This window comes from Malaclemys terrapin, chromosome 15, assembly GCF_027887155.1.
Source record: "Malaclemys terrapin pileata isolate rMalTer1 chromosome 15, rMalTer1.hap1, whole genome shotgun sequence".
Lineage (NCBI taxonomy): Eukaryota > Metazoa > Chordata > Testudines > Emydidae > Malaclemys > Malaclemys terrapin.
In genome coordinates, this window is record NC_071519.1 from 1,405,036 (window position 1) to 1,431,879 (window position 26,844).

General features: G+C 54.6%; 2 protein-coding genes across 2 annotated transcripts; one reads left to right on the forward strand and one right to left on the reverse strand.

Annotated features, from left to right (window-relative positions):
• Positions 1-1,804: 1,804 nt before the first annotated feature.
• LOC128823495 (vitelline membrane outer layer protein 1-like) lies at positions 1,805-7,925 on the reverse strand. Its single transcript, XM_054005811.1, has 3 exons — positions 7,708-7,925; positions 7,286-7,380; positions 1,805-2,268 (listed from the first exon to the last, which is right to left on the reverse strand). Exons 1-3 carry the CDS (start codon positions 7,870-7,872, stop codon positions 1,881-1,883), a joined length of 648 nt encoding a protein of 215 aa, XP_053861786.1. The 5' UTR covers positions 7,873-7,925; the 3' UTR covers positions 1,805-1,880.
• A 7,878-nt stretch (positions 7,926-15,803) lies between these two features.
• LOC128823492 (uncharacterized) lies at positions 15,804-18,141 on the forward strand. The gene is made up of 2 exons (XM_054005805.1): positions 15,804-16,543; positions 17,556-18,141. The coding sequence occupies exons 1-2, from the start codon at positions 16,006-16,008 to the stop codon at positions 18,056-18,058; spliced, it is 1,041 nt and encodes a 346-aa protein (XP_053861780.1). The 5' UTR covers positions 15,804-16,005; the 3' UTR covers positions 18,059-18,141.
• The last annotated feature ends 8,703 nt before the right edge of the window (positions 18,142-26,844 follow it).

Consider the following 26,844-nt stretch of genomic DNA (forward strand, 5'->3'; position numbering starts at 1 on the left):
CTGTGACAGACACCCGGGAGGATTGCAGCCGCGTCCCACGTGACGGGAAGAGACACCCCGGATGCCTGGAACGCGCATGACACCCCGGTGCCAACCCGGCCGCCTGGCGGGCATCGTTAGGGGCTGGCTGACGATGATCCTGCCCTGGGCCCAGCCCGGCAGTGAAACGGTGCTTCCTCCAGGAACTGGAGTTGCTCTGTTAATTAACGCAGCCAGGAACAAGCCCGGGGACGTCGCAGGGACCGGTCTGACCGGGTTCCAGATGCAAGGCCGGTGAAGCAGGAGAGCCAGCGGAGAGCCAGCCCTGGCCTGGGACCAGGTGGGAACCGGCACCCCGTAGAGGGGACAGGCCCCTAACCCCATTTCCCGCCCCCCTGAGCCAGCCAGTCTGTCTAGGGGGGTGAGGCAATTGGAGACCCAACCCCCTCCAATCCAATTCCCACGCTCCACCCCGCCAACTTAGCTGGGGGGGAGCGACTTCTCCCCCTCCCCCCCCGTTGCCAGGGTTGCATCCAGCCAATAAGAGGCTGTTCAGCTCACGTCCAAAGTAAGGTGTTTATTGCGGGGGGGGTCACACACACAGGGGCTGGTGGGGGAGCAGCTGGGAGCAGGGTTCGTGGGGGGGCGGGGAGTGGGAGTAGCAGGGACTGGGGGGGCAGAAGGAAGTGGGAAGTGGTCAGCGGTCAGCAGATGGTGTGTGGGGGGGGTCTGGATGGGGGAGGCTCCATCCGCAGCTGGAACTGAGTCAACCACTTCCTCGACGGCCATTTCGTCACTAGGGTTGTGGTGGGGGGTAACAATGCTGGTTCTGGCGGGACCCAACAGAGAGCCTCAATCCAGGACAAATCGCTCAGAGCAGGGCAGACCTCGCCCAAGGCTCAGGTCCTTTGCACACCCAGGCACCAAACCAGCCAGACAGAGAGGACTTCGGTCTCACCCCACTGGCAAACCACACGTCACACCAGCAATTCCCTCAGACACTCCAGTTTCCCAGTATTACCACCAGCGCCACTCGTTATGGGGACGAATGGTTATGAAAACCAATACCCCAGTAAAATATAAGAGGTTCTCCCGATCCCAAAGGACCAAGCCCCAGACCCAGGTCAATAGACAAATCAGATCTTACCCACAAATCACGCTGCTGCCAATCCTTTAGAATCTAAAATCTAAAGGTTTATTCGTAAAAGAAAGAAATATCGCTGAGAGCTAGAATTGGTTACATGGATTCAGTTACATACAGTATTGGCAAAGTTCTTGGTTCAGGCTTGTAGCTGGGATGGAATAAACTGCAGGTTCAAATCAAGTCTCTGGAATACATCCCCCGCTGGGATGGGTCGTTCAGTCCTTTGTTCAGAGCTTCCGTTTGTAGCAAAGTCCCTCCAGAAGTAAGAAGCAGGATTGAAGACCAGATGGAGGAGCTCCAGCTGCCTGTTATAGTCTCTTGCCCTGTGTCTCTGCTTCCTTTGACCCAAAGACAAGCCGCCCAGCACATGGCACCACAGAAAAACCTCAGAGTTTGGTCCATAGGCAGGTCCCTGCCTTGCTGAGTCACAAGGCGTATTTGCCGTCTCTCAGTGGGTCAGTTGTGTAGTGATGGTCCTTAATGGGCCATCCAGCAGGCTAGGCAGCGCTGACACCAGCTTGTCTGGGATGTCACCCAGAAGCAGAGCCTAAGTGTGAAATACACACAGGACAGAGCCGATACTTATAACTTTAATGACACATGCACCCAGCCAGCATAATCATAACTAGCAACCCAGAACCTTGTCCTAGACACCTAATTTGAACCCCTTTATACAAGATTTGGTGCCACTACAGGACCTCAGTTGAAACAATGATTGATCCAGTCCCAGTTACTACAACCACATCCCAGAGCCCATTTAGTCAGTAGTGGAGATGGGGGGCTGCGTTGAGGTGGGGGACTGGGTTGTGGTGGTAGGGGGCAGGGTTGTGGTGGTGGTCAGGGTTTCAGGCCTGCAGCATCTGAAGTAGACGTCGTTCAGGGCCGTGTCGTCCCCTTTGCCCTGGGGGGCCTCCACCTTGGTGGCGATGGTGCAGATGCCCTGCGGGCCGCAGGAACGGCTCTGGGGGCCCCACTTGCCCCAGCACCGCCCGTCCCCCCTCAGCTCCGCCCCGCCCGTGCAGACGAACTCGATGTTGTTGGCGGCCGTGTCGTCCTTGAGGCCCTGGCAGGGCTCCACCCGCAGCCGGAACTGGGTCAGTCGCTGCCCTGAGGGACATTTCTTCACTAGACCCCATGAGCCCCACCTGGGAGGAGAGAACGGGTCAGCTGGGTACGGCCCACAGGGGGTGGTGCCTTCCCCCCAACCTCTGCCACTCTGGGCTGGGAGCTGCTGCCCTAGTATCCCACCGCTGTCGCCACTAACCCACTGTCAATACTGTGATCCCACTGCTAACACCACTAACCCACTGCCAATACCACGATCCCACTGCTAACACCACTAACCCACTGTCAATACCACGATCCCACTGCTAACACCACTAACCCACTGCCAATACCACGATCCCACTGCTGACACCACTAACCCACTGCCAATACCACGATCCCACTGCTGACACCACTAACCCACTGCCAATACCACGATCCCACTGCTAACACCACTAACCCACTGTCAATACCACGATCCCACTGCTAACACCACTAACCCACTGTCAATACTGTGATCCCTCTGCTGCCACCACTAACCCACTGTCAATACCACGATCCCACTGCTAACACCACTAACCCACTGCCAATACTGTGATCCCACTGCTAACACCACTAACCCACTGTCAATACCACGATCCCTCTGCTGCCACCACTAACCCACTGTCAATACCACGATCCCACTGCTAACACCACTAACCCACTGTCAATACCACGATCCCACTGCTAACACCACTAACCCACTGTCAATACCACGATCCCACTGCTAACACCACTAACCCACTGTCAATACCACGATCCGACCTCTGACCCCAACCCACTGTCCAGGGCCAGTGCAAGGATATTTTGTGCCCTAGGCAAAACTTCCACCTTGCGCCCCGCCCCTGCACATCAGTTCATTGAGGGGCAAATCCCAATGAGCCTTTATAGATCCCAAGGGCCAGCTGTGCCCAGGGGCTGCTCCCAGACCAGGTTCCCCCATCCCCACCCCCAAACTCCCCTGGAGGGTGCACAGCCCCCCCGCGAGCCGTCCCCACCCCACCCCAGCCTGGAGGTCCCCACCCTGAGTCCACTCACAGGCTTTGCCGGGCTTGGGCCGCTGCAGCAGCTCGGCAGGGAGGAGCCGCCTTCCGGAGGCACCGGAGAGCCGGAGTGTCGGCTTGCGGTGACGGCGAGCCCCAGCCATGGAGGAGCCGGCACGGCACAGGGGGGCAGCAGCCCTGCAAAGGCGGCGGCACCGCTAGCGGGGAGCAGCCGCACCCCCCGCCCCTCCTGCCCAGGCTACGGCCGCCCCCCCCCCCCCCCGGGGACTCCTAGAGGCTGCAGCGGATGCAGGCCCCCGATGCGCTCCCCGGCTCCCCCCGCCGCGCTCGGGCTCTGCGGCTCCCGGGAGCGTGAGCCACCACCGCCGCTGCCCCTCCCACAGTAGGCTCAGGGCCCGGCACCCCGGTAGCTCACAACCTGGGAGCCGCAGAGCCCGAGCACGGTGAGAGGGGAGCTGGGGGGCCCATGGGGGCCGCCGACCACATGCAGCTGATGCAGCCTGCAGGAGCGCCCGGGGGGGGCGGCCATAGCCTGGGCAGGAGGGGCGGGGGGTGCGGCTGCTCCCCGCTAGCAGTGCCACCACCTTTGCAGGGCTGCTGCCCCCCTGTGCCGCGCCGGCTCCTCCATGGCTGGGGCTCGCCGCTGCCGCAAGCCGACACTCCGGCTCTCCGGTGCCTCCGGAAGGCGGCTCCTCCCTGCCGAGCCAGGGCACCGCTTTTTTAGGGTTACCATATTTCAACAATCAAAAAAGAGGATGAGGGGGAGACAGCCCCACCCACATCCACTCCCTCCTACTTCCCACCCCCCTCAGAACGCCCAACCCCACCCCGCTCCTTGTCCCCTGGCTGCCCCCTCCTGGGACCCCTGCCCCTACCTGCCCCCTGGCTGCCCCAACCCTTATCCACACCCCCAGACAGACCCCCGGGACTCCCACGCGCCATCCAACCACTCCCCACCCCCTGACAGCCCCCCCGAACTCCCGACCCATCCAACTCTCCCCCCACCCCCTGACAGCCCCCCCCAAAACTCCCGACCCATCCAACTCTCCCCCCACCCCCTGACAGCCCCCCCAAAACTCCCGACCCATCCAACTCTCCCCCCACCCCCTGACAGCCCCCCCGAACTCCCGACCCATCCAACTCTCCCCCCATCCCCTGACAGCCCCCCCGAACTCCCGACCCATCCAACTCTCCCCCCACCCCCTGACAGCCCCCCCGAACTCCCGACCCATCCAACTCTCCCCCCACCCCCTGACAGCCCCCCCCAAAACTCCCGACCCATCCAACTCTCCCCCCACCCCCTGACAGCCCCCCCCAACTCCCGACCCATCCAACTTTCCCCCCACCCCCTGACAGCCCCCCCAAAACACCCGACCCATCCAACTTTCCCCCCACCCCCTGACAGCCCCCCCAAAACTCCCGACCCATCCAACTCTCCCCCCACCCCCTGACAGCCCCCCCAAAACTCCCGACCCATCCAACTCTCCCCCCACCCCCTGACAGCCCCCCCGAACTCCCGACCCATCCAACTCTCCCCCCACCCCCTGACAGCCGCTCCCAAAACTCCCGACCCATCCAACTCTCCCCCCACCCCCTGACAGCCCCCCCCAAAACTCCCGACCCATCCAACTCTCCCCCCACCCCCTGACAGCCCCCCCCAAAACTCCCGACCCATCCAACTCTCCCCCCACCCCCTGACAGCCCCCCCGAACTCCCGACCCATCCAACTCTCCCCCCACCCCCTGACAGCCCCTCCCAAAACTCCCGACCCATCCAACTCTCCCCCCACCCCCTGACAGCCCCCCCAAAACTCCCGACCCATCCAACTCTCCCCCCACCCCCTGACAGCCCCCCCCAAAACTCCCGACCCATCCAACTCTCCCCCCACCCCCTGACAGCCCCCCCCCGAACTCCCGACCCATCCAACTCTCCCCCCACCCCCTGACAGCCCCCCCCCGAACTCCCGACCCATCCAACTCTCCCCCCACCCCCTGACAGCCCCCCCCCGAACTCCCGACCCATCCAACTCTCCCCCCACCCCCTGACAGCCCCCCCCCGAACTCCCGACCCATCCAACTCTCCCCCCACCCCCTGACAGCCCCCCCCAAAACTCCCGACCCATCCAACTCTCCCCCCACCCCCTGACAGCCCCCCCGAACTCCCGACCCATCCAACTCTCCCCCCACCCCCTGACAGCCCCTCCCAAAACTCCCGACCCATCCAACTCTCCCCCCACCCCCTGACAGCCCCCCCAAAACTCCCGACCCATCCAACTCTCCCCCCCACCCCCTGACAGCCCCCCCCAAAACTCCCGACCCATCCAACTCTCCCCCCACCCCCTGACAGCCCCCCCCAAATCTCCCGACCCATCCAACTCTCCCCCCACCCCCTGACAGCCCCCCCCCGAACTCCCGACCCATCCAACTCTCCCCCCACCCCCTGACAGCCCCCCCCGAACTCCCGACCCATCCAACTCTCCCCCCACCCCCTGACAGCCCCCCCCAAAACTCCCGACCCATCCAACTCTCCCCCCACCCCCTGACAGCCCCCCCCAAAACTCCCGACCCATCCAACTCTCCCCCCACCCCCTGACAGCCCCCCCCAAAACTCCCGACCCATCCAACTCTCCCCCCACCCCCTGACAGCCCCCCCCAAAACTCCCGACCCATCCAACTCTCCCCCCACCCCCTGACAGCCCCCCCCAAAACTCCCGACCCATCCAACTCTCCCCCCACCCCCTGACAGCCCCCCCCAAAACTCCCGACCCATCCAACTCTCCCCCCACCCCCTGACAGCCCCCCCCAAAACTCCCGACCCATCCAACTCTCCCCCCACCCCCTGACAGCCCCCCCCAAAACTCCCGACCCATCCAACTCTCCCCCCACCCCCTGACAGCCCCCCCCAAAACTCCCGACCCATCCAACTCTCCCCCCACCCCCTGACAGCCCCCCCCAAAACTCCCGACCCATCCAACTCTCCCCCCACCCCCTGACAGCCCCCCCCAAAACTCCCGACCCATCCAACTCTCCCCCCACCCCCTGACAGCCCCCCCCAAAACTCCCGACCCATCCAACTCTCCCCCCACCCCCTGACAGCCCCCCCCAAAACTCCCGACCCATCCAACTCTCCCCCCACCCCCTGACAGCCCCCCCCAAAACTCCCGACCCATCCAACTCTCCCCCCACCCCCTGACAGCCCCCCCCAAAACTCCCGACCCATCCAACTCTCCCTCCACCCCCTGACAGCCCCCCTGAACTCCCGACCCATCCAACTCTCCCCCCACCCCTGACAGCCCCCCCAAAACTCCCGACCCATCCAACTCTCCTGCCTCCACTAACCCACTGTCAACACCACGATCCCTCCCCTGCCTCCACTAACCCACTGTCAATACCACGATCCCACCGCTCCCTCCACTAACCCACTGTCAATACCACGATCCCACCTCTACCACCACTAAGCCGCTGTCAATACCATGATCCCTCCCCTACCACCACTAACCCACTGTCAATACCGCGATCCCACCTCTACCACCACTAACCCACTGTCAATACCGCGATCCCACCTCTACCACCACTAACCCGCTGTCAATACCACGATCCCTCCCCTACCACCACTAACCCACTGTCAATACCGCGATCCCTCCCCTACCACCACTAACCCACTGTCAATACCACGATCCCTCCCCTGCCACCACTAACCCACTGTCAATACCGCGATCCCACCTCTACCACCACTAACCCGCTGTCAATACCACGATCCCTCCCCTGCCACCACTAACCCGCTGTCAATACCGCGATCCCTCCCCTGCCACCACTAACCCACTGTCAATACCGTGATCCCTCCCCTGCCACCACTAACCCACTGTCAATACCACAATCCCACTGCTACCACCACTAACCCACTTCTGACACCGACGTCCCACCGTCAATGCCACCCTCCCATCTCTGCCACTGCTAACCCCCGCCCAACCCCAGTTCTGTTGGTGACACCTCTATTCCACTAGTGCGCACGGAGCCCGGTGCCCCCTCTGCCAGGTGCCCGCACCCTCCGTTGGGCCCCTCCCCACGGTACTCACGGCCCCACGTTGGACTGGATGGTGCTGCCGTCGGAGCAGAGCAGCCGGATCCCGTTCAGTGCCGTGTCGTCCCCAGCGAGCTGGGGCAGCTCCACCTGCAACGGGGCATTGGGGGGAACAAGCCTGGGCATTAGAGACTGGTTCCCCATCAAGGAGATGGGGGGCAGAGGGCCGTGGGGAGTGGGAAATTGAGCAGAGGGGCTCAGGGCTGTGGGTAGGGGGATCCGAGTTGGGAAGGAGGGCAGGGGCAGGGAAAGCTGGGCTGAGGAAGGGGCAGGGGATCTGGGGAGGTGGAAGGGGGCAGGGAGTGGGGCAGGGGGGAGCCGGGCTGGGGAAGGGGGCAGGGGATCTGGGGAGGGTGAAGGGGGCAGGGGATGTGGGGAGGGCAGGGGGGAGCCGGGCTGGCGAGTGTGAATCTTTACCTTCAGGGAGAACCCAACGGCGAAGCTGTTGCCGGGGCAGGACTGTTCCTCACCCCACGTGCCCCATATCCCCCCATTGCTAACGTCGATCTTGGTCTGGCCCCATGCGCCCCACAGGCAGCAGCCGAGCAGAAGGCCGACCGTGGCGTGCAGGGAGCTGTCCATGGCTGGGTAGGCGAGCGGAGGGAGCCAGCAGCAGATGTGCAGCTCCTGGCACGGGGCAGGGGTGTTTTATACCCAGGGGTGTGGGCTGGGCTGGGTTCCAGCCTGTGTGAGCAGTGCAAAGGGGTCGGTCTTGCCTTCTCTCAGCATGGGGTCAGGCCTGTAATTACGTTAATCCTGCCCCTGACTATCCCAGGGCGCGTGATGCAAGGTTCCTACCGCCACCCACCTAGGGTTCTGCCGCCTCATCGCCCCAAATCTCCCAGAGCAAACACGTAATGTGACAACACCTCTGGCCTCACGCCAAACAATTCAACCATCCCCGCTGACACCGGGTGCCTTTATGGGGCCAGCATCCCACTGTTACCACTTTTGATGTCATATCCCAACGCTCACACCACTATGCTGTTACGGTGCCAGGATCCCACCGCTGACTCTACTGTTACCACTTTGGACATAGTATCCCACCGCTAACACCACTATGCCGTTACGACACCAGGATCCCACTGTTAACACTTCAGTGGGAAATAAGGAGTGGGAACGAGGGAGAGGCCGGGTTCCCGGTTCAGAGCGATGTGGATCACAACCCAATACTGTGGTTTGAATGCGGCTAAATGCCACCGTACACAACACGGAACGAGGCGCGTCAGCCGTACACGGGCCGGGGAGTCTCTCCTGGGGAGCAGCGACTCTGAAGCAGATTTGGGGGGCGGGGAGGGTAATCAGCGGAACGTGAGCTCCCGGGGCGACGCTGTGACCAGAAGGGCGAACGCCATCCCGGGCTGCATAAGCGGGAATCTCGCGTAGGGGCAGAGAGGCGATTTCACTGATCGGGCCCAGACGCTGCCCACAGTTCCGGCCGGAGGGTGAGTCCATCGGAGAGGGGTCAGAGAAGAGCCAGGAGAAGGATTAAAAACCCTGCCTGCGAGTGAGAGACTCCAGGAGCTCAGCGTAACGAAGAGGCGGCGAAGGGGTGACGGATCCCGGGCTGTAAGTACCGACGCGGGGAGCGGATGTTTCACTAGCAGAGGCAGGTCTAACCCGGTCGAGGGCCGGGAGTTGGAACCAGACGAATTCGGACTGGAAACAAGATGGAAAACGTCTAACAGTGAGGAGGGCTTGTCCCCATGGGCCCGTCTGAGCTAGGGAAGGGCGGTGAGGCCAGGCAGCGTGGATTCGCCGCGGGGTTAGGGCAGCTAGGGGCAGCTGTGACGAACCAGGCTGGAGTCGGTCTTTCCTGGCAGAAGCAATGACGCTTGTTTTCTGTGGCCTCCAGGAGGCCCGTCTCGGTTTGGCCCCATGTGGTTGTGGCCGGGGAATTAGCAGGGCTTCAAAGCCCATCTGCTCACGCCCAGCCCCGCAGCCCCTACTGCTCTGTACCTCTGGGGTCATTCCCAGAGCCCAGCAGCTGTCAGGGGTGACCTCCATCGATGTCTCCCTCACGGGGGTGGGGGGTCTTCACTCCCATGCACCCGCTGGGTGGCGATGCATAATAAATTGGGGAAACTGAGTCACGCCACTGGTTCACACTGAGATTGCCACAATCCCTGAGTTCTCCACGCCTGACATATTATCTCCCCTTTTGGATGGCGGCTGCCCCACCTTCCCAGTCCACACAGATCTCAGCGTCATTCCTTATAATTATAGGCCTGTTCGTCTGACACAGATCCAGGGCGAGATAATGGAGCGGCTGATAGGGGGAGTCAATTAATAAGGAATTAAGGGAGTGTAATGTAATGAATGCCGTTCAGTGGGCTGGGTGAAGAATGGGGCCTTTTGTCAGAGCGATTACAAAATTGGGTGATTAAGATAATAGCGCTGCTCTAACAACCGTAGATGCCTGGGAGGCGTCTGACTGCGTGCTGCACGGCATCCGGATTGAAAAACTAGACCGGCCTCAAATGAACATAGGAAATGGATTCAAAACCGGCTAACTGATGGCTCTCCAAACGGAATCGGAAATGGGACATCGTCAGCGAGCCGGGGTGTTTCCTTGGGCTCCTGCAGGGCTCAGTTCCTGGCACGACGCTGGTTAACTGCTTTATCCAAGAGTCGGAAGAAAACATAAAATCACCCCTGAGAAAGTTTGCAGATGACCCAAAGAATCAGGGGAATGGGGAATAAGGAAGAGGCCGAGGAACCGGTCCAGAGCGATGTGGGTCACAAGCCATCGATGGCTGTTAGCCAGGCTGGGCAGGGATGGTGTCCCTGGCCTCTGTTTGCCAGAAGCTGGGAATGGGCGACAGGGGATGGGTCACTTGGTGATTCCCTGTTCTGTTCATTCCCTCTGGGGCACCTGGCATTGGCCACTGTCTCTCGCCATAACAAAGAGATGGCTAAGGGGTGGCTTGATCCCAGTCTGTCAGTACCTACGCGGGGAGCAAATATTACCCCCTTTCTGCTACAAACTGGTGTATTTCACGCTCTAGACCCCAGCCCTGGAACAGCCCCTGACGCTGTTCCCCTCCATCGGAAATCTCACCCGGACACCAGCGCCCGCTGCCCAGGGAGCAACTCGGCCCCCGGTCCAAGGAGAAATCTGACCTCCTCATGCGAACAGCTTCCCCCAATAGGCGTCTGCATCACCAACGTCACTAAGAGCCATGCAGCATTTCTCCCAAGCCTCAGCACTCGCTCGCACGCAACGAACTTCCCAGAGGAACAGCCTGGTTGACGCCACACGGGCTTTTTTCCCAAGTTTTCCTACCATTGCACCGTGTGGCCTTGAAACCGCCGCTCCAGGCAGTGAAGTGCCCCATATATTGTTGCCAGGGCCCCCCAGGGCCGGGCACAGTGAGCCAACGCCCCTCTCCCATCCTCGAAAGTCGTCCTGAATGGACGTCAGGGAGGCGACCGCTCTGCGGGGGGATGGGTGTGGAAGGGGTGGACTGGTGCTGGGATCGGTTAACGTGACCGGCCGTGTTCAGGGCCGGGCGCTGGGGAGGCCGGGACCGGTGGGGAGAGGCGGGAGTAGGGCTGGGGCTGGAGCAGAGGCTGTGACAGACGCCCGGGAGGATTGCAGCCGCGTCCCACGCAATGGGGAGAGACACCCCGGATGCCTGGAATGTGCGTGACACCCCGGTGCCAACCTCGGCCGCCTGGCGGGCATCGTTAGGGGCTGGCTGACGATGATCCTGCCCCGGGCCCAGCCTGGCGGTGAAACGACGCTTCCTCCAGGAACTGGAGTCACTCAGCTACTTAACGCAGCAAGGAACAAGCCCGGAGAAGCTGCAGGGTGTGGCGCAAGACCAGGGACCGGTCCGACCGGGTTCCAGATGCCGGGCCAGCGAAGCAGGAGAGCCAGCGGAGAGCAAGCCCTGGCCTGGGACCGGATGGGAGCCAGCACCCCTTAGAGGGGACAGGCCCCGTGCCCCATTCCCTGCCCCACTGAGCCAGCCAGTCCCTGCTTGTGCTGGCCTGAGGAGCCCACTGTGAAATATTTGTCTCCCTCTATGTTCACCATAACGCTTTATCCCGCGGCTTTGGTGCGTTCGGATGAGGTTCTTGATGTTGATCTTTAATTGACCTGTTTTGTGCCAACTCTGTTTACCGGCACGTTTGGGTTCGCGGGTGTGGTTAGAGGTTGATAGATGTTGGGCTGCGTGGATGTGTCGCCCTACCCCTGCACACACCTCGAGTGAACCGCCCAATGACTGCAAGATCTGTTAAGGAACAAAGGCGCCCGGCCAGGTTTATTGTCGACAAAGCATAGTACTAATATCCCGCTGACGCTACCGGACCATTAATACATGTACGCCTGTACCAATGACCAGCTCAGTGAACAGCAGGACTTTCTGTTCCTCCCTAGGCCAGACAAAGACACTCTCTCTGAGTTACAACTTTGTACCCGATACAAACAAGTTACATACTGCCTCTGACATAGTTCGTTACTTCCTCCTGACATGGCCAGTTATCACCCATCACCTTGTACATGTTGGTTCGAACAAAATATCTCTATTATGTTCTGTCATCCTGACCTTATCTTTGAGGAAGGGACTGTGTGTTCCTGTTATCCTTGGGGAATGTTTTTCTCCCATCCTTGATATCCGGATGTTCTGATACCACTTGATATCGGGAGGTGTTCGTGTCAGTGCTCTGTGACTAGCACTTCTGAGGAATGTGAATTTCTGCAATATCAGCCCTGTTCTTGCCAAATTCTGTGAGCAGGTCCTGCCTCATACCAGGCCTCTGATACATGGGCTTATGTCTCCAACTCTCTTCCTAGCACCTCCGTTCACAAACAATGCACTGTCTCACCCCCTGCGCGGTCCTGCTCGTGCTTACGCTGTGAAGCGTCATCAGACCCTTCGAAATCGAAGCTGCCCGTCGCTCCCTCCCGATCTCAAAGCACTTTACCAAACAGGGGAACAACATTCTCCCCATGGAGAAACTGAGGCAAAGCAGAGTCATAGAATCACAGAACTAGAAGGGACCTCGTGAGGTCTCTAGCCCTGTCCCCTGCACTCGTGGCAGGACTAAGTATTATCTAGACCAGCCCTGACAGATATTTGTCCAACCGGATCTTAAAAATCCCCAACGATGGAGATTCTACAATCTCCCTGGGCAATTTATTCCAGTGCTTAGCCCCCTGACAGGAAGTTTTTCCTAATGTCCAACCTAAACCGCCCTGGCTGCAATTTAAGCCCATTGCTTCTTACCCTGTCCTCAGAGGTTCAGGAGAACAATTTTTCTCCCTCTTCCTTGTTAACAACCTTTTATGTACTTGAAAACTGTGATCATGTCCCCTCTCAGTCTTCTCTTCTCCAGACTAAACAAACCCACGTTTTTCAATCTTCTCCCATCGCTCATGTTTTCTAGACCTTTCATCATTTTTTGTTGCTCTTCTCTGGACTCTCTCCAATTTGTCCACATCTTTCCTGAAATGTGGGGCCCAGAACTGGACACAATACTCCACTTGAGGCCTAATCAGCGCCGAGTAGAGCAGAAGAATTACTTCTCGTGTCTTGCTTACAACACTCCTGCTAATACATCCCAGAATGTTGTTTGCTTTTTTAGCAACAGCGTCACACTGTTGACTCGCATTTAGCTTGTAATCCACTGTGAGCCCCAGCTCCCTTTCCACAGGACTCCTTCCTAGGCCGTCATTTCCCATTTTGTATGCAGGGCCGGCTCCAGGCACCAGCCCACCAAGCTTGTGCTTGGGGCGGCACCTGGAGGGGGGCAGTGCGGCGCTCCGGCTCTGGCCGCGGGGGAGAGCGGAGCCCCGGCCGGGCACTCTGCCCTCCGCCCCGCGCTCTGGCCGGTCAGGGAGAGTGGGCCCGCGGCCGGGCTCAGCGCCCTCCCCTGCCGCGCTGGGGGGCGGCAGGAGGCTTTTTTGCCTGGGGCGGCAAAAAAGCCAGAGCCGGCCCTGTTTGTATGTGTGCAACTGATTGTTCCTTCCTAGGTGGAGAACTTTGCATTTGTGCTTATGGAATTTCATCTTATTTACTTCAGACCATTTTTCCGGTTTGTCCAGATCATTTTGAATTTTAATCCTATCCTTCAAAGCACTTGTAACCCCTCCCAGCTTGGTATCGTCCACAAACTTTATAAGTGTCCTCTCTAGGCCATTATCTAAATCATTGATGAAGATATTGAACAGAACCAGACCCAGAACCGATCTCTGCGGGACTCCACTCGTTATGCCCTTCCAGCATGACTGTGAACCACCGATAACTACTCTGTGGGGACAGTTTTCCAACCAGTTTTGCGCCCACCTTATAGCAGCTCCATCTAGGTTGTATTTCCCTAGTTTGTTTATGAGAAGGTCATGCGAGACAGTATCAAAAGCCTTACTAAAGTCAAGATATACCACATCTACCACTTCCCCCCAGCCACAAGGCTTGTTACCCTGTCAAAGAAAGCTATCGGGTTGGTTTGACACGATTTGTTCTTGACAAATCATAGAATCACAGAATATCAGGGTTGGAAGGGACCTCAGGAGGTCATCTAGTCCAACCCCCTGCTCAAAGCAGGACCTAATCCCAACTAAATCATCCCAGCCAGGGCTTTGTCAAGCCGGGCCTTAAAAACCTCTCAGGATGGAGATTCCACCACCTCCCTAGGGAACCCATTCCAGTGCTTCACCACCCTCCTAGTGAAATAGTGTTTCCTAATATCCAACCTAGTCCTCCCCCACTGCAACTTGAGACCATTACTCCTTGTTCTGTCATCTGCCACCACTGAGAACAGCCGAGCTCCATCCTCTTTGGAACCCTCCTTCAGGTAGTTGAAAGCAGCTATCAAATCACTGAGCCTTAATCAGTGGGCGGGGCATTCATACAGGCCAGGGCTTTATAAAGCAGCGCACAAGCGACCAGGGAGCTTTTGCGAACAGGGGCTGCTAACAGGGAGTTTCGCAAGGGAGTTTGGAAGGGGAGCAGGAAGGGGGCGAGGGTCCCTTGCCGGTTCTATCTGTTTTCCCTTTATTCCCCTTAAAACCTATAAACCAACTACATTCAAAACTTCTTACTTAAACATCCCTTTCAGCTGACAGGGGGCTGCAGACGGGAGTTTGACAGAGGGAGGCTTACGATGGTTAGGAAGACCCGCAACACCTGTGCCAGCACTGCTGCTGTCTCCTCCACCTGCGCCTGTAGCCAGACAGAGCGCCTAAGCATGGATGCCTCTACCCAGATCCTGGTGTGGTTTTGCAAAGACTGTAACTTGCAATTTCCACTTACTGATATCCAGGCCGGGGGGACCATCCAATGTGAGAGGTGCCTGCTGGTGGAATCTCTCAGGCAGCAGGTGGGAGAGCTACAGGAGGAGGTGGCTAGGTTGAGGAGCATCCGAACCCACGAGCAATTCCTCGACAGTGTCCATGTGGAGACAGCTGAGGTAGCTGTCCCAGTACACAGGACTGCTGATACACCACTGGTGGAGGAGGAGATGGCTCAGGGTGGACACTGGCAGCTGGTTACTTCTGGCAGCAGGCAGTGCTCCACCCTTGCTCCGAACCCTCCTGCCGTGGTTATAGGTAACCGTTATGCTCTTCTTGATACAGGAAAGAAGGAATCACTCCCTACAGTAAAGGAGGAGAAGCCTCGTACCCCTAAGGCTGGGAGGTCTGCTGCCACCACTGCGAATAGAAAACGTAGTGGTGGTCGGAGACTCTCTGCTGCGGGGGACGGAGGCGCCCATCTGTCGCCCTGACATTTCATCTCGGGAGGTATGCTGCCTGCCGGGAGCCCGTATCCGAGACGTTACGGAGGCATTGTCGAGGATTATCCAGCCCTCTGACTACTACCCCATGCTACTCATCCATGTGGGCACAAATGATACTGCGCGGTGTGACACTGAGCGGATCAAGAGTGACTACAGGGCTCTGGGAGTACGGGTGAAGGAGTTTGGAGCGCAGGTGGTATTCTCTTCAATTCTTCCTGTCAAAGGTAGGGGCCCGGGCAGAGACAGATGCATCATGGAGGTGAATGCCTGGCTGCGAAGATGGTGTCGCCAGGAGGGCTTTGGCTTCCTAGACCACGGGATGCTATTCGAGGAAGGACTGCTAGGCAGAGATGGCGTTCACCTTTCAAGGAGGGGAAAGACCCTATTTGGACACAGACTGGCTAACCTAGTGAGGAGGGCTTTAAACTAAGTTTGACGGGGACAGGTGAGCAAAGCCCACAGGTAAGTGGGGAACATGGGAGACCTGGGAGATGGGTCGGAAACGAGAGGGAGTGTGGGCTATATTGGCAGAGAGAAAGGAGAGTCAGGACAAAACTGGGAGGAAAGATCAAACCAGTATCTTAGGCCTGGTCTACACTATGGGTTTAGGTCGACTTTAGCAGCGTTAAATCGAATTAAGCCTGGACACGTTCACACAATGAAGCCCTTTCTTTCGACTTAAAGGGCCCTTTAAACCAGTTTCTTTACACCACCTTCGACGAGGGGATTAGCGACAAAATCGGCCTTTGCGGGTCGGAATTGGGGTAGTGTGGACGGAATTCGACATTATTGGCCTCCGGGAGCTATCCCACAGTGCTTCATTGTGACCGCTCTGGACAGCACTCTCAACTCAGATGCACTGACCAGGTAGACAGGAAAAGACCCGCGAACGTTTGAATTTCATTTCCTGTTTGCCCAGCATGGAGAGCACAGGTGACCACGCAAAGCTCATCAGCACAGGTAACCGTGATGGAGTCCCAGGATCGCAAAAGAGCTCCATCATGGACCGAACGGGAGGTACGGGATCTGCTCGCCATATGGGGAGATGAATCAGTGCTAGCTGAACTCCGTAGCAGTAAAAGAAATGGCAAAGTATTAGAAAAGGTCTCCAAGGCCATGAAGGACCGAGGCCATAACAGGGACACACAGCAGTGCCGCGTGAAAATTAAGGAGCTACGGCAAGCCTACCACAAAGCCAGAGAAGCAAATGGAAGGTCCGGGGCAGAGCCGCAAACTTGCCGCTTCTACGCGGAGCTGCATGCCATGCTAGGGGGTGCAGCCACCACTACCCCAACCGTGTGCTATGACTCCGTCAATGGTGAAACACACAGGGAAGACGGTTCGGGAAATGAGGAAGATGAGGATGGAGGTACTGTAGGTAGCTCACAGCAGCAAGGAAGCGGAGAAACCAGTTTCCCCAACAGCCAGGATATGTTTGTCACCCTGGACCTGGAACCAGTAACCCCCGAACTCACCCAAGACCCTCAGGGCACACAGGAGACCTCTGGTGAGTGTAACTTTGTAAATATTACACATGGTTTAAAAGCAAGCATGTTTAATGATTAATGATTAATTTGGCAATCGCGGCCAGTACAGCTACTGGAAAAGTCTGTTAACATGTATGGGGATGGAGCGGAAATCCTCCAGGGACATCTCCAGAAAGCTCTCCTTCATGTACTCCCAAAGCCTTTGCAAAAGGTTTCTGGGGAGGGCTGCCTTATCCCGTCCGCCATGGTAGGACACTTTACCACGCCAGGCCAGTAACACGTAGTCTGGAATCATTGCATAACAAAGCATGGCAGCGTATGGTCCCGGTGTTTGCTGGCATGCAGACAACATCCATTCCTTATCTCTCTTTGTTATCCTCAGGAGAGGGATATCATTCACGGTCACCTGGTTGAAATGGGGTGATTTTATTAAGGGGACATTCAGAGGTGCCCGTTCCTGCTCTTCTGAACAGAAATGTTCCCCGCTGTTAACCACGCGGTGGGGGGAGGGGTGAAGTGATCATCCCAGAGAATCGGGTGTGTGTGTGGTCCCAGCCGATTGAAGTCACTAAAACACAGGATTGGGGACTTCAACGGTAGAGTCCAGGGAAGGGTCTTGCGGCCTGCAGCATGCAGGGGGTCAGACCAGATGATCATAATGGTCCCTTCTGACCTTAATGTCTATGAGTCTATGAGTCTATGAGTGTGGGGGGGGGGTTACTTGGGTTTGTGCTGCATGTTAACCCGGAAACCGCAGCCCCTCCTTTTACATTGAAAACCCATTTTAAATGGCCAACCCAATTCATCTTTGATATGGGAAATGAGGGCGCTGCTGTTTGAAACCATTCCCACATGTTACCATGGCTGCCTGCAAGCCGAAATCTGTTGCCTGGCACTGCGTGAGTGATCTCTCATACCAAACCGGCAGGCCCTCACTATAAGAGGAAAAATGCGACCTTGTAACGAAAGAGTGTACTCATTGTTCTCTAAAATGTGTCTTTTTTTAACCACCTCTCCCTTCTCCTCCACCAGCTGCAAATGTTTCTCCTTCACAGAGGCTAGTGAACATTAGAAAGAGAAAACGGAGGACGCGGGACGATATGTTCACGGAGCTCCAGATGTCCTCCCATGCTGATAGAGCACAGCAGAATGTGTGGAGGCAGTCAATGTCAGACATGAGAAAAGCACAATATGAACGAGAGGAGAGATGGCGGGATGAATGGCGGGATGAACAGAGCAAGTGGTGGGCTGAAGACGATAGGTGGCGTCAGCTTGCAGACAGACGGCAAGAGTCGATGCTCCGTCTGCTGGAGCATCAAACTGATATGCTCCAGCGTATGGTTGAGCTGCAGGAAAGGCAGCAGGAGCAGAGACCGCCGCTACAGCCCCTGTGTAACCAACAGCCCTCCTCCACAAGTTCCATAGCCTCCTCACCCAGATGCCCAAGAACACGGTGGGGGGGCCTCCGGCCACCCAGTCACTCCACCCCAGATGATCGCCCAAGCATCAGAAGGCTGGCCTTCAATAAGAGTTAAAGTTTTAAAATGCAGTGTGTCCTTTTCCATCCCTCCTCCCCCACCCATCCCAGGCTACCTTGGCAATTATCCCCCTACTTGTGTGAAGAATTAATAAAGAATGCATGAATGTGAAATAACAATGACTTTATTGCCTCTGCAAGCGGTGCTCGAAGTGGGGAGGGGAGGGGAGGGTGGTTGGTTTACAGGGAAGTAGAGTGAACCGGGTGGGGGGGGGTTGGAGGGTTCATCAAGGAGAAACAAACATGTTTCACACCATAGCCTGGCCAGTCACAAAACTGGTTTTCAAAGCTTCTCTGATGTGCACCCCGCCCTGCTGTGCTCCTCTAACCACCCTGATGTCTGGCTGCGCGTAATCAGCAGCCAGGCGAGTTGCCTCAACCTCCCACCCTGCCATAAATGTCTCCCCCTTACTCTCACAGATATTGTGGAGCACACAGCAAGCAGCAATAACAATGGGGATATTCTTTTCGCTGAGGTCTGAGCGAGTCAGTAAGCTGCGCCAGCGCGCTTTTAAACGTCCAAATGCACATTCCACCACCATTCGGCACTTGCTCAGCCTATAGTTGAACAGGTCCTGACTCCTGTCCAGGCTGCCTGTGTATGGCTTTATGAGCCATGGCATTAAGGGGTAGGCTGGGTCCCCAAGGATAACGATAGGCATTTCAACATCCCCAACGGTTATTTTCTGATCCGGGAAGAAAGTCCCTTCCTCCAGCTTTCGAAACAGACCAGAGTGCCTGAAGACGCGAGCATCATGTACCTTTCCCGGCCATCCCACGTTGATGTTGGTGAAACGTCCCTTGTGATCCACCAGGGCTTGCAGCAGCATTGAAAAGTACCCCTTGCGGTTTATGTACTCGGTGGCTTGGTGCTCCGGTGCCAAGATAGGGATATGGGTTCCGTCTATGGCCCCACCACAGTTTGGGAATCCCATTTCAGCAAAACCATCCACTATTGACTGCACGTTGCCCAGAGTCACTACCCTTGCTATCACCAGGTCTTTCATTGCCCTGGCAACTTGGATCACAGCAGCCCCCACAGTAGATTTGCCCACTCCAAACTGATTCCCGACTGACCGGTAGCTGTCTGGCGTTGCAAGCTTCCACAGGGCTATCGCCACTCGCTTCTCAACTGTGAGGGCTGCTCTCATCCTGGTATTCTGGCGCTTCAGGGCAGGGGAAAGCAAGTCACAAAGTTCCATGAAAGTGCCCTTACGCATGTGAAAGTTTCGCAGCCACTGGGAATCATCCCACACCTGCAGCACGATGTGGTCCCACCAGTCTGTGCTTGTTTCCCGGGCCCAGAATCGGCGTTCCACGGCATGAACCTGCCCCAGTGACACCATGATTTCCACATTGCTGGGGCCTGTGCCTTGTGAGAGGTCTATGTCCATGTCAATTTCCTCATCACTCTCGTCGCCACACTGCAATCGCCTCCTCGGCTGGTCCGGGTTTCGCCTTGGCATGTCCTGGCTCTGCATATACTCCAGGACAATGCGCGTGGTGTTCATAGTGCTCATAATTGCCGCGGTGATCTGAGCGGGCTCCATGACCCCAGTGCTAGCTATGGCGCCTGGTCTGAAAAAAGGCGCGAAAGTAGTATCTGATGGACCAGGAGAAGGAGGGAGGGTGGGAGGAAGGGAGGGCCGAGTGACGACATGGCGTACAGGTACAGGAAATTAAAATCAAGAAAGGTGGCTGTGCATCAGGGAGAAACACAAACAACTGTCACACAGAATGGTCCCCCCAAAGATTAAACTGAAAACCCTGGGCTTAGCAGGCCGTTGATTTCACGGAGGAAGGGGAAGCAAATGAATACAGAACAAATCTATTTTTTACATCTTAAGCTGGCAGCCGACGGTGCAGCATGATTGATAGCCTCTGCAGTACGACGACGATGGATACCAGTCGTAATATACCATCTTCTACCAAAAGGCAAGGGGCTGCTGCTGTGTAGCAATGCAGCCCCACGTCTGCCAGCCCCACGTCCGCCAGCACCCAGCATCGCCCTCGGCCTCTTCTGGGTGCTTAGCAGACAATACTGGGCAATTGGCAGAAAATAGCATACTACGACTGATAGCCATCATCATCGAGACAGTAGCATGTCTGCCCAGGTGCCCATGATTGACAGCCACTGCAGTACGACGATGATGGTTACCAATCGTAATATACCATCTTCTACCAAAGGGCAAGGGGCTGGTGCAATGCAGCCCTACGGCTGCCAGCCCCACGACTATCACTCATGCTACACCGTCTACCGCCAAAAGGCAGTTAGCAGCTGCTGCTGTGTAGCAATGCAGTCCCACGTCTGCCGGCACCCAGAGGACATATGGTGACGGTGAGCTCAGCTGAGCTGAGTGGGCTCCATGTTGTCTGCACAGGTAACCCAGGTAACCCAGGTAAAAAGGCGCAAATCTATTGTCTGCCGGTGCTCTGACGGAGGGGGAGGGGCCTGACGACATGTACCCAGAACCTCCCGCGACACTGTTTTGCATCATTCAGACACTGGGATTTCAACCCAGAATTCCAATGGGCTGCGGAGACTGCGGGAACTGTGGGATAGCTACCCATAGTGCAATGCTTCGGAAGTCGACGCTACCCTCGGTACTGTGGACGCAGTCCGCCGACTAGAGCACTTAGAGCATTTTATGTGGGGACACACACAATCGGCTGTATACAACCGATTTCTATAAAACCGGCTTCTATAAATTCGACCTAATTTCGTAGTGTAGACATACCCTTAGATGCCTATATACAAATGCGAGAAGTATGGGCAATAAGCAGGAAGAACTGGAAGTGCTAATAAATAAATACAACTATGACATTGTTGGCATCACTGAAACTTGGTGGGATAATACACACGATTGGAATGTTGGTGTGGATGGGTACAGCTTGCTCAGGAAGGATAGACAGGGGGAAAAGGGAGGAGGTGTTGCCTTGTATATTAAAAATGTACACACTTGGACTGAGGTAGAGATGGACATAGGAGACGGAAGTGTTGAGAGTCTCTGGGTTAGGCTAAAAGGGGTAAAAAACAAGGGTGATGTTATGCTAGGAGTCTACTACAGGCCACCTAACCAGGTAGAAGAGGTGGATGAGGCTTTTTTCAAGCAACTAACAAAATTATCCAAAGCCCAAGATTTGGTGGTGATGGGGGACTTCAACTATCCGGATATATGTTGGGAAAATAACACAGCGGGGCACAGACTATTCAACAAATTCTTGGACTGCATTGGAGACAACTTTTTATTTCAGGAGGTTGAAAAAGCTACTAGGGGGGAAGCTGTTCTAGACTTGATTTTAACAAATAGGGAGGAACTCGTTGAGAATTTGAAAGTAGAAGGCAGCTTGGGTGAAAGTGATCATGAAATCATAGAGTTTGCAATTCTAAGGAAGGGTAGAAGGGAGACCAGCAAAATAGAGACAATGGATTTCAGGAAGGCAGATTTTGGTAAGCTCAGAGAGCTGATAGGTAAGGTCCCATGGGAATCAAGACTGAGGGGAAAAACAACTGAGGAGAGTTGGCAGTTTTTCAAAGGGACACTATTAAGGGCCCAAAAGCAAGCTATTCCGCTGGTTAGGAAAGATAGAAAATGTGGCAAAAGACCACCTTGGCTTAACCATGAGATCTTGCATGATCTAAAAAACAAAAAGGAGTCATATAAAAAATGGAAACTAGGACAGATTACAAAGGATGAATATAGGCAAACAACACAGGAATGCAGGGGCAAGATTAGAAAGGCAAAGGCACAAAATGAGCTCAAACTAGCTACGGGAATAAAGGGAAACAAGAAGACTTTTTATCAATACATTAGAAGCAAGAGGAAGACCAAAGACAGGGTAGGCCCACTGCTCAGTGAAGAGGGAGAAACAGAAACAGGAAACTTGGAAATGGCAGAGATGCTTAATGACTTCTTTGTTTCGGTCTTCACCGAGAAGTCTGAAGGAATGCCTAACATAGTGAATGCTAATGGGAAGGGGGTAGATTTAGCGGATAAAATACAAAAAGAACAAGTTAAAAATCACTTAGAAAAGTTAGATGCCTGCAAGTCACCCGGGCCTGATGAAATGCATCCTAGAATACTCAAGGAGCTAATAGAGGAGGTATCTGAGCCTCTAGCTATTATCTTTGGAAAATCATGGGAGACGGGAGAGATTCCAGAAGACTGGAAAAGGGCAAATATAGCGCCCATCTATAAAAAGGGAAATAAAAACAACCCAGGAAACTACAGACCAGTTAGTTTAACTTCTGTGCCAGGGAAGATAATGGAGCAAGTAATTAAGGAAATCATCTGCAAACACTTGGAAGGTGGTAAGGTGATAGGGAACAGCCAGCATGGATTTGTGAAGAACAAATCATGTCAAACCAATCTGATAGCTTTCTTTGCTAGGATAACGAGTCTTGTGGATAAGGGTGAAGCTGTGGATGTGGTATACCTAGACTTTAGTAAGGCATTTGATACGGTCTCGCATGATATTCTTATCGATAAACTAGGCAAATACAATTTAGATGGGGCTACTATAAGGTGGGTGCATAACTGGCTGGATAACCGTACTCAGAGAGTTATGCATCCGAAGAAGTGGGCTGTAGTCCACGAAAGCTTATGCTCTAATAAATTTGTTAGTCTCTAAGGTGCCACAAGTACTCCTGTTCTTCTTTTTGCGGATACAGACTAACACGGCTGCTACTCTGAAACCACTCAGAGAGTTGTTATTAATGGTTCCCAATCCTGCTGGAAAGGCATAACGAGTGGGGTACCGCAGGGGTCTGGTTTGGGACCGGCTCTGTTCAATATCTTCATCAATGACTTAGATATTGGCATAGAAAGCACGCTTATTAAGTTTGCGGATGATACCAAACTGGGAGGGATTGCAACTGCTTTGGAGGATAGGGTCATAATTCAAAATGATCTGGACAAATTGGAGAAATGGTCTGAGGTAAACAGTATGGAGTTTAACAAAGACAATGCAAAGTGCTCCACTTAGGAAGGAAAAATCAGTTTCACACATACAGAATGGGAAGAGACTGTCTAGGAAGGAGTACGGCAGAAAGGGATCTAGGGGTTATAGTGGACCACAAGCTAAATATGAGTCAACAGTGTGATGCTGTTGCAAAAAAAGCAAACATGATTCTGGGATGTATTAACAGGTGTGTTGTGAGCAAGGCGCGAGAAGTCATTCTTCCGCTCTACTCTGCTCTGGTTAGGCCTCAGCTGGAGTATTGTGTCCAGTTCTGGGCGCCGCATTTCAAGAAAGATGTGGAGAAATTGGAGAGGGTCCAGAGAAGAGCAACAAGAATGATTAAAGGTCTTGAGAACATGACCTATGAAGGAAGGCTGAAAGAATTGGGTTTGTTTAGTTTGGAAAAGAGAAGACTGAGAGGGGACATGATAGCAGTTTTCAGGTATCTAAAAGGGTGTCATAAGGAGGAGGGAGAAAACTTGTTCACCTTAGCCTCTAAGGATAGAACCAGAAGCAATGGGTTTAAACTGCAGCAAGAGAGGTCTAGGTTGGACATTAGGAAAAAGTTCCTAACTGTCAGGGTGGTTAAACACTGGAATAAATTGCCTAGGGAGGTTGTGGAATCTCCATCTCTGGAGATATTTAAGAGTAGGTTAGATAAATGTCTATCAGGGATGGTCTAGACAGTATTTCGTCCTGCCATGCGGGCAGGGGACTGGACTCGATGACCTCTCAAGGTCCCTTCCAGTCCTAGAATCTATGAATCTATGAATCTATGAAATCCCCCCTCATTCTTCTCTTCTGCAGACTAAACAATCCCAGTTCCCTCAGCCTCTCCTCATAAGTTATGTGCTCCAGCCCCCTAATCATTTTTGTTGCCCTCCACTGGACTCTTTCCAATTTTTCCACATCCTTCTTGTAGTGTGGAGCCCAAAACTGGACACAGTACTCCAGGTGAGGCCTCACCAATGTCGAATAGAGGGGAACGATCCCGTTCCTCGATCTGCTGCCAATGCCCCTACTTATACAGCCCAAAATGCCGTTAGCCTTCTTGGCAACAAGGGCACACTGTTGACTCATATCCAGCTTCTTGTCCACTGTAACCCCTAGGTCCTTTTCTTCCATCCTGATGGTTACTTATCACCTTACTATCTTCTAGATGTTTGCAAATTGATACTTTTATTATTTGTTCCATTATCTTTCTGGATACAGAAGTTAAGCTGACTGATCTGTAATTCCCTGGGTTGTCCTTATTTCCCTTTTTAGAGATGGGCACTAGATTTGCCCTTTTCCAGTCCTCTGGAATCTCTCCCATCTTCCATGACTTTTCAAAGATAATCGCTAATAGCTCAGATGTCTCCTCAGTCAGCTCCTTGAGTATTCTAGGATGCATTTCATCAGGCCCTGGTGATTTGAAGACATCTAACTTGTCTAACTAATTTTTGACTTGTTCTTTCCCTATTTTAGCCTCTGATCCTACCTCATTTTCACTGGCATTCACTATGTTAGACGTCCAGTCGCCACCAACCTTCTTGGTGAAAACCGAAACAAAGACGTCATTAAGCACCTCTGCCATTTCCACATTTTCTGTTATTGTCTTTCCCCCCTCATTGAGTAACGGGCCTACCCTCTCCTTTGTCTTCCTCTTGCTTTTAATGTATTTGTAGAATGTTTTCTTGTTTCCTTTTATGTCCCTAGCTAGTTTGATCTTGTTATGTGCCTTGGCCTTTCTAATTTTGTCCCTACATACCTGTGTTATTTATTTATATTCATCCTTTGTAATTTTATCCTTTGTAATTTGACCCTCATAAAATGATGTGGCCGAGGTCACGCAGCAGAGCTGGAACTCCCAGTTTCAGGTGCTGTTCTCATGGCTGGGCCGCGCCGTTGCCCTGTGGATTCCCAGGGCTCCCGCCCACCCCTCCGCCCCCATCCGGTGCATTTTGTTGTCATGCAATGGGGCTACAGGTCATGCTGGGGATCGTTTGCAATGCGCAGTCACTCCCAGGGCCAGGGAGGGAAAGTTCTTCCCGGGAAGCGTCCCACAACTCTGAGGTAGTTCTGTTCCGGTTCCCGAGTCTCCCCACGGTGGCTGAACGTACGTTGGCGATGCGCCGCTCTCCAGTCGGTGCTCGCTTGCCAGATTTCCATTTTCCCAGCCCTCGTCTTTTAGCCACTGTTAGTGGAAGCCCAACAGATCGATTCAGCTTCCAGTTAACTGCTTGCAACATGATTTTATCCGAGAGGAAAAGATTCGAGCTGCAGTTGAGCTCTGCCCCAAACTTACAGGTATCCCACTCCCCTCCCCACTTCCTGTCTAGCCCCCTGTGATGAAGTGGGGGATTTTCTTGTTTTTTCAATGGTTTGCATGCAGAGGGGGTGGGACGCAGTTTCCCTGGGTGTTACTGGTTTAACGAGGGGAGGGAAGAGGGAGTTTGTTGTTACACAGGACCGGAGAGGGAACTTGGGACCCCAGCCAATGGCCTGGCGAATGGATACCCCAGCGACTTGTGACCTGGTGACCCGGAGGCCCAGCTCGGGAGTCGCAGCCGGTTCTGGCCAGTGGGAGGACAAAGGGCTGTGAAGCGAGGACCCAGTGACCTAACCAGCCAGTTCCAGCCAGAGGGGCCAGAGGACGGAAGAGAGGAGAGGCAGCCCAGGCGACTCAGTTTACCTGGAGAGAAGACAATGAACAGAGGCAGGACTTGGGGCAGGTGATATCAGATGCCCAGCTGGGAAGCACGGGGGGTGGGTGGAGAGCCTTGGGACTGGACAGAGAGGGAGCAGGCAGAGCCCACTTGGATGCTGGACAGACCTAGACATCCTGTGCTGAGGGAGGTCAATGTTATGCTTATAAGAAGGACATAGGATCTTTTTCAGGGGAAAAGGCAACACACCGCGTTTATTGAAGATACAACAATTAGCATATGCATTCATTCACACACACACACACACACTGTCCCGCCAGTCAATGTTATAGTTACCACTCCAGAGTCCGGATCAATCAAGCAGCCAGCTAGGTTGATCATGGGTAGGGAGGAGCCGGGTTCTGTCGGTCGCAACACGATGCTCCGGGGAAGTCTTGGCAGGACGAAGCCAAAGTTTCATGGGAAGGCCTCCTGTTTATATAGTGATTTTCCTTCATTGGGACCCCCATGAGTTTTGCACCATCCTGCTGTAATCAATCGCCGTTTGACGAGTGCTTGTTTTCTTAAATTGTCCTTCTCATTCTTTATCACAGCTCTCTTGTCCCCATGGATAGGCGCCTGTCTCGTCTTTAGTGTCGTGAAGTTGCCCTTTTTTGACATTTTAGTAGGGGCATGTTGCTGCCTCCTGGCTCCCTTGCGTTTGGTTTTAGGTTGTTGTTTTTTTGTATATTTGGCCTTGACACTTAATTTTTTATACACACATTTTTTATTCACACGCAGAACAGAATTAATGTACACAGAACATTTTGAACAGGAACATCAAGTTGCAATGCAGAAGAAAAACAATCACGGCATTTTTTAAACTTATTTTAAAATGCTAAACCTACAACAAAGTGGTGACCTTAAAAGGTCTGTTACCACCTTGAAATTAGCCCAGCTGATGCATTTTTACCAAATGGCCCGTTAAGCCGTTCCTTTCCGCTATCCAAAAAGGGTGGCTGGCAGGATATGGTCAAATTATACACCAAGACATTTCATACACGCTATGTTCTTATTTTTTATTTTAAATGATATAAAATACAAACATCAAATTTGACTACTACACGTCCCCCTTTTGACCCCTCAAGAACAATTCTTGAGTGGGTGAACTCTTTCATAGCAATGTCCTGAGAGG